This window comes from Dreissena polymorpha, chromosome 13, assembly GCF_020536995.1.
Source record: "Dreissena polymorpha isolate Duluth1 chromosome 13, UMN_Dpol_1.0, whole genome shotgun sequence".
In the NCBI taxonomy this organism is placed as follows: domain Eukaryota; kingdom Metazoa; phylum Mollusca; class Bivalvia; order Myida; family Dreissenidae; genus Dreissena; species Dreissena polymorpha.
This window is the reverse complement of record NC_068367.1, coordinates 18,904,198-18,914,929: the sequence shown is the minus strand read 5'-3', so window position 1 is coordinate 18,914,929 and position 10,732 is coordinate 18,904,198. Positions and strand designations below refer to the sequence as shown.

General features: G+C 36.7%; 2 protein-coding genes and 1 long non-coding RNA gene across 6 annotated transcripts in view; 2 read left to right on the top strand and 1 right to left on the bottom strand.

The window, feature by feature from the left end:
• Nucleotides 1-10,732, top strand: part of LOC127856506 (radical S-adenosyl methionine domain-containing protein 2-like) — a 157,147-nt gene that overhangs the window by 54,328 nt on the left and 92,087 nt on the right. The window lies entirely within an intron of this gene.
• LOC127856511 (radical S-adenosyl methionine domain-containing protein 2-like) overlaps nucleotides 1-10,732 on the bottom strand; it is a 227,848-nt gene that overhangs the window by 167,518 nt on the left and 49,598 nt on the right. Inside the window, exons 1-6 of one of the 3 annotated variants that reach the window (XM_052392786.1) lie at nucleotides 8,455-8,962; nucleotides 7,110-7,271; nucleotides 3,847-3,983; nucleotides 2,009-2,101; nucleotides 755-904; nucleotides 182-214 (exon numbers count right to left, since the gene is read on the bottom strand). The exons of 1 other annotated variant lie outside the window; for it this stretch is intronic. In XM_052392786.1, coding sequence (XP_052248746.1) covers nucleotides 182-214; nucleotides 755-904; nucleotides 2,009-2,101; nucleotides 3,847-3,983; nucleotides 7,110-7,269 — 573 coding nt within the window. In that variant the 5' untranslated portion in view covers nucleotides 7,270-7,271; nucleotides 8,455-8,962. Of the gene's footprint in view, nucleotides 1-181; nucleotides 215-754; nucleotides 905-2,008; nucleotides 2,102-3,846; nucleotides 3,984-7,109; nucleotides 7,272-8,454; nucleotides 8,963-10,732 lie in introns of those variants that run through there. One more of the 3 variants, XM_052392787.1, reaches the window with a different exon arrangement.
• Nucleotides 1-10,732, top strand: part of LOC127856534 (uncharacterized) — a 65,049-nt gene that overhangs the window by 21,664 nt on the left and 32,653 nt on the right. The gene's annotated exons all lie outside the window — the stretch shown is intronic.

Below are 10,732 nucleotides of genomic sequence, written 5' to 3'. Positions count from 1 at the left end.
CATATACTACCAAATAATTGATTACTCAAGTAAAGCAATGTAACAGGCGATACAGCTCAGTCGTTTGCGAAAATTTGTCTTGTAAAGAACCAAACAACTTGAGCAACATTGTCTCTCTGCTGTGTACCAAAACGTAAATTTATATGGGTCAGGTTGAATTTGATAAACTTATCAATATTACATATTCGTCAAGGATCAGGTACGAATTCTGCATCTGAAACAAAAACATATAAACATGTAAGCAAAAGCCGAACAGAGTAAGAACTAATGTGAAGCAGTAACGTAAAGTAGTACAACGCTCAACGTTATAAAATATCGTGGCCATCACTGTGAGTACGGGCTCTGTAAGCTCGAATCCCAGTCCGTCCACATTAATTGGCCACTCGCCTGGTGTCAATCAAACTCAGGTAATAATCAGATATCGTTTATTGCGGCCACATGGTCCGACAAACAAAGACTGTCGGAGTAATGGAATAAGCGTTTTTATGAAAGCACAACTTAGTGGGCGGAGCGATCGCGTATTTGGCGACTGATCAGTTGTACGGAGATTTGTATTTAACAAATTATACAGTCTCTACCCCCCCCCCCCCCTCTTCCACTGATTTTAGGCAGGCAGTTGTGAGAAACTGTTGTTTTTTCTGTACTGGTTAACCACTTAATCCAGGTAATGTGTTCATGAAAAGCGTGGTTCCGATTCACAGACCGCGTTAGAGCGAATATAACAATCCAAACCAACCAAACATAACGCGCGCACCTTTTCGTTAGATTCTGGCACCAGGCATTCGACATCCTTGTGTCTTCGGAAAAATTCGTCAAACTCAGCATTGGTGATGACAAAGGATTCTGCCCGTCTTAGTGCATCCGGACCGGTGTTTTCACCGTCTATCAGGAGGCATTGAAATACCTGGGGAATACGAAAACGACATAATTAGTCTTTATTGTATCACTTGATCACATTTATTGCAAAGATTCAGCACCAAGTAAAGTTAAGATTCAGCAACAAGTTGAGTCAATGATGACAGTTAGATAAATGTTTTTTGCTAGCTACGCAGGTGTAAACAGGTGACAGTAGCATTATCAAAAATGCTAAATTATGTGAATGTTTTATGCTAAGCAGAAACCGTATTCCTTATTTCAGAAACATTACTCGTGACATATGATAATCAAAGAGAGGTCATGTTTAAAAATCTACATGCATGACGTTTCATAAAGTAAGTTTATTTTTTCTCTAACTTTTGCGTGGAAACTTGTGTTTTTTATCTATTTTAATGATGGTTACCTAGACCTTGACTCCACCCACCTTAAAAACCCAATCCCAAGCGAGGTCTTTATAAGTTATTATTAAATTACAGATTGAATTTAATGGAAATACCTAGGTATTTATCACGTCTAATATTAAGCGGAAAACGTATGCCTATTTTCAGATAGATAACCTTTAAACCCATTTACATTTTATATAATCGGAAGCAATGTATTGAGATAGGTTATGTGTAAACATCATCGCAAGTTATCTCACATACGCAACGCTTCTTGGTGTACTGTTATTCTGATAACAGAAACAATGGAATGGCCTTGGACGAAGGCTTGACACATAAATAAATTTTCATAAAAATACCCCACTTCGTTATCGAGGTTTGAAGCAGAATGCCAACTCGACCCACATGTAACCCGTTGCATGTTCTGTGCAAACCTACTGTAGCGTAATGCGATGGAATTATACCGCAAACAACTCGACGCTTTCAAAGCCCAAACATTTTTCTAATCAACAAGATACATGCGAGACCAAATTGGGCCGCTTGACAAAAAGACATTGCGAATTATGTATCCCCGGCATTCTGGCGTTTACAATCTCTCTTAATACAAAACGTACCTATCTAAATATACATAAAAGCACCAAACGAAAGTATGTCATAATGTCAAAAACATAGTAAAATGCGTTAATTTAACAGGAAATTTTCAGATAATTAAACATAAGGTGTAATAATTAAATGCCACTACGTTACGCTACCTTCCACATACACGGATTCAGTTGCATTATTTTCTCCACCATGTTTTCATCCTTGTTGTGCGTGTTCACAACTGTGTTCAGTTTGAATGCCACCTGCAAAAACATAACTATAAACACGTCCGGAAGGACTGAAGATTTTGAAACGTTTTACAACTGTGTTCAGTTTGAATGCCACCTGCAAAACCATAATTATAAAGACGTTCGCAAAGATTTGAGATTTTGAAACGTGTTCAAAACTGTGTTCAGTTAAAATGCCACCTGCAAAAACATTATTATAAAGACGTCCGCAAAGATTGGAGATTTTGAAACGTGTTCACAACTGTGTTCAGTTTGAATGCCACCTGCAAAAACATAATTATAAAGACGTTCCCAAAGATTGGAGATTTTGAAACGTGTCCACAAACTGTGTTAAGTTTGGATGCCACCTGCAAAAAACATAATTATAAAGACGTTCGCAAAGATAGGAGATTTCGAAACGTGTTCACAACTGTGTTCAGTTTGAATGTCACCTGCAAAAACATAATTATAAAGACGTTTGTAAAGATTGGAGATTTTGAAACGTGTCCACAACTATGTTCAGTTTGAATGCCACCTGCAAAGACATAGTTATAAAAACGTTCGCAAAGATTGGAGATTTTAAAACGTTTACACAGCTGTGTTCATTTTGAATGCCAACTGCAAAAACATACTTATAAAGACGTCCGCAGAGATTGGAGATTTTGAAACGTGTTTAGAACTGTGTTCAGTTTGAATGCCACCTGCACAAGCATTCTAATAATGACAAACGTAAAGATAGGAAATTTTGAATGCATATTATCAATGCATGATCTTTAAACCACCGCATAATGTCGTAATTACTCTACGTTTTCGGACACTTAATTATTTTTTTCTTCGTGTCCGAAAATTTAGATACGAAAAATATCCAAAATTACAGGTCTCCAAAAAGAGACACAAATTAAGACGGCCGAAACTTATATTGAAATAAAAGCAATTAATCAATCTACAATTATTTTATTGTGATTTATTCTTCTTTCTCTGCTCAACAAAATCAATACAACTTCACATTGTCTGAAATGTTATAGAACAAAAGGTAAGAACATAACAGATTATGCTTCCTTCATAGAACGGATCAGTTTGAAATGCTGTTGAATTAATCAATTGTTGCCTACCGGTAGCATGGTGTTATACCAAATTACGCGAATGTAATAAACCATTGACCTCAGGCATGCATCTGCCAGGTTTAATGATCTTAATCCGGTTGTAAAAAAAACAAACATGATCGAAGTGTCACAAGATAAGCGAAAATAGGGCCGTAGTCTGTAGAATAGCGCTGTAAAATCTAATGTCCGAAAATTAAGAGACATTAATTATGGACGACACCCGTATGTCCGAAAATTTAGAGTCACGAAAAATAATTATGTTTGCTAAAAAAGAGGGTGTCCGAAAATTAAGAGTGTCCGAAAAAATAGATTAATTACCTGTAATCATGTAGATCGGAGTCTTGTCAATAGCCGAAAGGCTTATCAGCAATATATGATCGTAAAACCTGGTACAAATTGAAGGATAATCAACATCTAGTTGCTTATCATAAATACATGAACTACAAAACACTGTTGGACCATCGTACAGAGAGAGCTTATAAATTCAGCGATTAAAATATAAATTATTATCGAAAAAAAAACTATTATCATCGGTGCATTACTTTATTATCGGCGCACAGTCTTCGCACAGATCAGAGCCTTATCCATAATTTATTGATTATCATCCGTGGACCTTATAATCGGTGCACAGTCTCCGCATGCTAATCGATACATTATTGTTTATCATCCGCGTATTACCTTATAATCAGCGCACAGTCTCCGCACGGATCGCAGGCTAATCAGATGACTTTTCTGTCCTTGCTGTCGACCGATCTTCTCGTTTGTATCGGCATCAAAGCTGTCGCACGAGACAGCCAAAATGTCCAAAAACTCACCTGAAGAGATATTTTACGGGAATTTGATACGAGCCTCGCTCTAGGAAAACGGGGCTTAATGCATGTGCGTAAAGTGCCGTCCCAGACTAAACTGGACTTGCGCTAAGAAGAGACTTCATTGAAACGAAAATATCACAAAGGCGGAAAGTTTCGTCCCTGATTAGCCTGTGTGGACTACATTAGCCTGTGTGGACTACATTAGCCTGTGTGGACTACATTTACCCACGTTTTCATAGAGCAAGGCTCATATTACGGACAGCTGTTAGAAGCGTTTAAACAGACCGTTCAAGTTAAAAAAGTGTCACTTATCTCTTCCCCCACACACACTTTCTAAAGTATCATTCTTTTACCTTACTTTTACGACATATTTTTGCGAACTAGACTAAGATATAGCTCACATAATGGTGACGCACTCATATTACTCTAACGGCAAATTTGTGTGTGGCAAAAAAAGAAAAACAAGTTTCCACTAACATCGACACAATTTTGGGGTAGGTATCGGTCGGCTGAACTTGTTTTCTTCGTTTACGTTCTTTATAATTAGTTCCCAGTTTAAAGGGGCCTTTTCACAGATTTTGGCATTTTTTAACTTATTCATTAAATGCTTTATATCGATAAATGTAAACATTGGATCGTTAAAGCTCCAGTAAAAAATCAAGAATAAAATTAAAAAAGGAAAAGAACATTGCCCGGACCAGGTTTCGAACCAGTGACCCCTGGAGTCCTGCCAGAGTCCTGAAGTAAAAACGCTTTAGCCTACTGAGCTATTCCGCCGAGTACACATGCTGAACGTATTTTATACCTTATATAAGCAATCTTCGTAGTTTCACAAAATTTAACGACAAAAACAAAACTCTCCAAATTATTCAATCGTTGCGCGTTGCAACGCTTTATAATTTTTAGGTTTTAAAATCGTCAAAAGATGCATATAATGATTCTATTAGACCATGGTAAATGTTCAGTATTACTGTTTCCTCACAAATATCATAACTAAAACGAAAATTTGCGAATCTGAAACAACTTTTTTCAATTTTGTCAATTTACCAAAGCGTGAAAAGATCCCTTTAATAAGAATATGCATTGCCTTGCCTTGCAGAAAGCATCGTTATTTGTCATTATTTTGTTTTTTAATAGTCTTAAGTGAATTAGCTTCAGTTAATTTCAAGTTAATTTAGTTAATATGATCGCATGAAGCAAACATGATCGCAAAATTAAAAGTAATTTACCCGGTAGGGAATTTCGCAAAAATGACCGAAGACTCAACCTGCAACACAACAGTCAAATCACGGGTCGGTGCGTGAAAAGTAGGGTCGGTTGGGTAAGCGAAAACAAACAACTTGTTTACGCATTAAAGCTTACATTGCGATACGGCCTACTATCGGAATGGTAAGAATTACTATTGTTTGGCCTTGGTTTGTTTACAAATCCGATATGGATACTACTACATGATAAACCGTTATTGTTTACAAGTTATAAAAGCATGTCAAGACGGCGTGCTTCGAGTAATTTGAAAAAATACGTTAAATAGGTCATTACTTTAAGTGTACACAAGTGTACATTACCGGTAAACGATCTACCGTCAAGGCCATCGTGGTTACACATTAACCATTATAGCTCCGCTATAATGGTTGTAAGAAGCGATATTATTAAACCGCTCTTATAATAAAATTTCCAAAACTTTTTAGGATAAACCTTAATCTGTACTTTTTATCGTTCACATGGTTAAGAATAGTGTGTTTTTATATGAACAATATAATTCAAGTGCAATTTTTACTGCATATTCCATGATCGCTAAATATTCCATTTTTATTTAAAAAAAAAAAGTTTTTTTTATTATAAATAATTGTTCTAGTGTGTTATTAGATGTTATGATTTCAAATGGCGTATTTTTATCGCACTTAATTGATTCATTTACGGTTAAGAGCATGAAACAATTATGTACGTGAATATGGGGACTATCGCAAAGTATTAAATACTATAGTATTTCGAACAAATACAATTTCGAACGAATATTCCTCATTTACAAAAAATAGCTATGACATCATTTTAGAAGCATACTCGTCAACGTTACAAAACGCCCAGTATGCCTTTTGGTTCTCTGAAAACAACAAGAAATAAAGAAATAATCATTTTCAGAAAATGTTTTTGAACATTGTGACGAGCATAAACAATCAACCAAAATATCAAATTTACTTGTTTTCAAAAAATAATATGAATACATATTGTTCTTGGCCGAAAGATTTCTGTTGATTTTTCAAGAGACACATTAATAATCAATGCTTTTCATTATGTGAAATAAGCGAAGCTCATACGTTGACGACCTCATTGAAACAACTAAGGACGAAATCTTGAATGAAAAATCGTGCGAATGAAACCAAAACATGCGATTTAACTTAAATATCTAGATATATCATGATTTGCAAACTGTTATAAATTTAATACAATCGTTGACTTCGCTACCCATGGCGATAACGTAAGTAATATTAAACATTGATAACGCTATTTTAAGACTGCTGATAAAATGTAGGTTACAGGTGGGCTAAACACACGCTATGTAGATATCATATTACTAAAAACTAAAACTGAATATAGCAACGACGCTGACATTTGACTCGTATGAGATAACACGTATATATGTGACGAACTGCGAGTCACATTATCTTGACGCGATAACTAAAATTGATTTACGCAATCACATGTGCAAGTAAAATAAGCACATCTTCGCTTCATTGTGATAATATATTTGAAGTATGAAATCAAACAGGAAGTAGTATTGGTAGTAAGCTCCATAATCAATCAACATTGTATGCGGGGCGACCGACCAACAGAGAGATTATATGAGCCGCGTTCTGGGAAAACTGGGCTTAATGCATGTGCGTATAGTGTCGTCCCAGATTAGCATTTGAAGTCCGCACAGGCTAATCAGCTACGACAATTTATCGCTTGTATTGTATTTTTCGTGTACAATATGTCTCTTCTAAGCGAACATCCTGTTTAGGCGAAAATTGGCGTCCCTTGTTAGCCTATGCAGACTGCACAGGCTAATCTGGGACGACACTTTACGCACATGCATGAAGCCAGGTTTTCCCTAGAACGCGGCTCATGCGGGGGTATGATAGCACTCACCGTACTGCTCAAACCAGCGCTCCGAGACGAGACTTCCGTTACTGACGATGCTGACGCTCTCGACGCCCAGCGTCTGTTTGCAGAACTTAACCAGCTCACCGACGAACGCTCCCTTCTTCACTATGAACGGTTCGCCACCGGAAAAGTTGATTTTCTTCATGCCTTAAACGATGGAAACAAACAGGGCCTTGTTGCTTAAAACTTAAACGGACAGTTATTTTTTTATCAAGTTATTTATGTGATTTAAAATGTTACGACTTTGGTGTATGTTTTAATTATTTGTAAGCTATAATAGTTTGATAGTAAGATTGCTCTTACAATTAATTTTGTTTGGGTCTGAGTTAAAAGACAGTTTTGATTTTTCAGCAACCGGTCCCAGAATAACCTGATTAAGAAATTGAAACGTCGTTTGTATGCCTATATACTTATATATATGAGCCTCGCTCTACGAAAAGGGTGTTTATAAATGCATGTGCGTAAAGTGTCGTCCCAGATTAGCCTGTTGAATCCGCAAAAGCTAATCAGGGACGACACTTTATCGCTTTTATTGTATTTTTCGTTTAAAGGTCGACCCTTCCAGTTTACGCGGAAAGTGTCGTCCCTGATTAGCCTGTGCAATCCGCACTGCAAAGGCTTATCTGGGACAACACTTTACGCATATGCATTTAACCCCCTGTTCACAGAGCGAGGCTCATATATTTTTTTGATGATTCATAAAATCCGGTTGAATGGTGAGATGTAAACATACGAGTTTTTCGAAGTTTAAATCTCAACAAACAAACACGCATCGAGGTATCGTTCAAAATTTCTCACATCAAAAAGTAACAAGGAACTAAAACAGCATACAGACATAATGAATGCACTCTGCAAATATGAGTCTGATCGATTTTAATCAATTCAATAATTTATTTCCTTTGTATTATAAGACATTTTAGATTCTCCAAATAAACATCAGTATCTAGAAGATTATATTTTCTTAACTCAACGAAAGACAGCTCCATTGTCTTAAAACAAGCCATTTTCGACGACGAATCGCGTGAAACAACTACTTCAGTAGAGCTTCATTCTAGGAAAACTGGGCTCAACTTTAAGTGTCATTCCAAATTAGCTTGTGCAGTCCGTGAAGGCTAATCAGGGACGAAACTTTCCGTTTAAAGTGGATTTTCGTTAAGAAAAGTTTTTCTTCAAACGGACAATTCAGTAGACGCTGAAAGAGTCGTCCCTGATTAGCCTGCGTGGGCTGCAAAGTCAGCACAGACTTATCTGGAATGACTCAACGGACATGCGTTAAGCCCAGTTTTCGCAGAACGCCGCTCATATCAAAGTATATTGATCAACCACTTACCCGCATTTTTCAAGAGTTGTAGCCCTCTCTTCGCATCGTCAAGCGGTTACACAAACGATGTTTTTGCAGTGTGAAAACAAAATCCGCACGTGTAGTTGCATTTCCGCGTGAAATGATAATTCACGCTTAGTGGGACTACTTTTTCGGCGTTTTCATCCGACGGCATGACAGTCGGCATTATCGCCGGCGGTTTTCTCGTCGGCAGTTTTCCAGCCGGCAGTTCGCCATTTTGCAATTTTATTTCACCGCAGCATTTGTTTTCCGTGGCACACAGATTATTATTAGGTTTTTTCATTTTGTTATATAGCCGAACGCGATTTATCGCAAGCAAGAACGCAAAAAGCGCCGCGCAGAGTAGGAAAGCGGTAGTTGCAAATAACTCCATCATGATAGTAAATGTAAAATTAATGTATATGTTACGCTAGATTATTAGGCGATTCTGAAAAGTGATATTGCGTACATTACCCTTGTTGAATATATACGCCAGGCTGAAATCGTGCGCGTTTAATGTAACTTGCAGGTTTTCAGAAAATGTATCGAAATTCCCAGCGTACATTCCGGTCTACTTTCGTTTCCCTATATTGAAATATAAACGAATGTAGTTACAATCTAATCATAGCACGTGCTATCAGCGCCTTCGATTGGCAAATTTGGCCAGTTTTTTTATGGAAGGGAATATCCGCAAGTCCATGCATGATTTTAAATGACATTCTCATTTATCTCATGTCATATGCTTTCTGATACATGGTCTTTGCATTTTGTTTAGTTACATTTGTTATGCAAACATTTCATCTCAATGTCGCATGTTGATAATTTTATAAATACTTCATATATATCTTTACCTCGTGTGTGTTATTGACAACTGCAGTTGAACGTTTAGAATTTGTATTAATGCTTATTCTAACGGCGTTCTTTGTTTTTCTGTGTGCATTTGGCTATGTTGCTACTAAATTTAACAAGCTGGTAATATCTTTGTGGATCTATATTACTTCTTAAGTCGATTGCTAGTGCGTCTTTGATTAAGAATTAGTCTGCGTTTGTTGTCTGCTTTGAGAATAATGATGCAACGCTTTGATAAATATGATGCCCAGGTAAGTTCTACTTTTTGTGATTTATTTACGCTATTATTATAACAGGAACTTGATAAAATCTTCACATGTCTCTGTTGTAACAAGTATGGAATGGGATTTGGTTTGGTTTGAAGTTTACATCGCGTCAACAGTAGTTCATATATATGGCAATATCCGGCTAATCAGTGCTAGAGGAAGGTCCCAAGCCTTAACAACTAAATCAATTACTTAGGTAGGACGGTGGTCCAGGGATATAGCCTCGGGATACGAAAGTTATTTGTTCGAGTCCGGTGAAGAGCGGGGGCAGCCCATTTATCTCTTATTACTGCTAACAGTAACAGCTTGTCCAATGATTACAGATAGCTTAGGTGTGTAGTACATAAATATATTAAGATCAACATCAAATGGCATATATAGATTAGAATCACAAATGGATATCAGTGTGCGATACCTTAGCTCTTTCTATGAAATATCTATTAATTTTCCTGTTTCTTTATCATGCTCTATGCAAAGCACAGATAATTGGGGTACCCTCTCGGTTTCATACAAGTTCACCTTTAGTTGGGTTGGAAACATGGAACTTGTCTCTGAGAAACGCACTGCCCTGACCGGGATTCGATTCTTAGACTTTTGGATTGGTTGTGAAGCGTAACATCACTGAACAACAATGCATCAATCAACATCAGACACAAGTAGGCCTACTGATTAGGTATCCAGGTGGCAGACTAGAGAGTGATAGTATAAATTTGGAGAATTTATTTCACAATTGGACACATACTATTTAATAAATGATATCCGTTATCTTTTTTCTTTAATAATTTGTTTTGTGAGCACACACCAATTTATATTAATTAATAACAATTGCCAGAGTTAATAGTCAAAAAGTACATCTATCAATGCAATATTCAAAATGTGATCATGTAGTAATATGTCACTTTGTTATGACCACACATTTATATTGTTATGGGAAAACAGGGTCAAATGAGTAAAGTGTTGTCCCAGATTAATGAGGCTAATCAGGAACGACACTTTCCACCTAATGAATTTTAGTAAGAAAAGACTTCCTTTAAACGAAAATACCATAAAAGCGGAAAATGTCATCGTAAATAGCCTGTACAGACTGCACAGGCTAATCTGTGAAGACATTACACGCATGCTTTAAGCTGTGTTTTCTCAGAATAAGGCTTATTTATTTCTCAATTCACTTT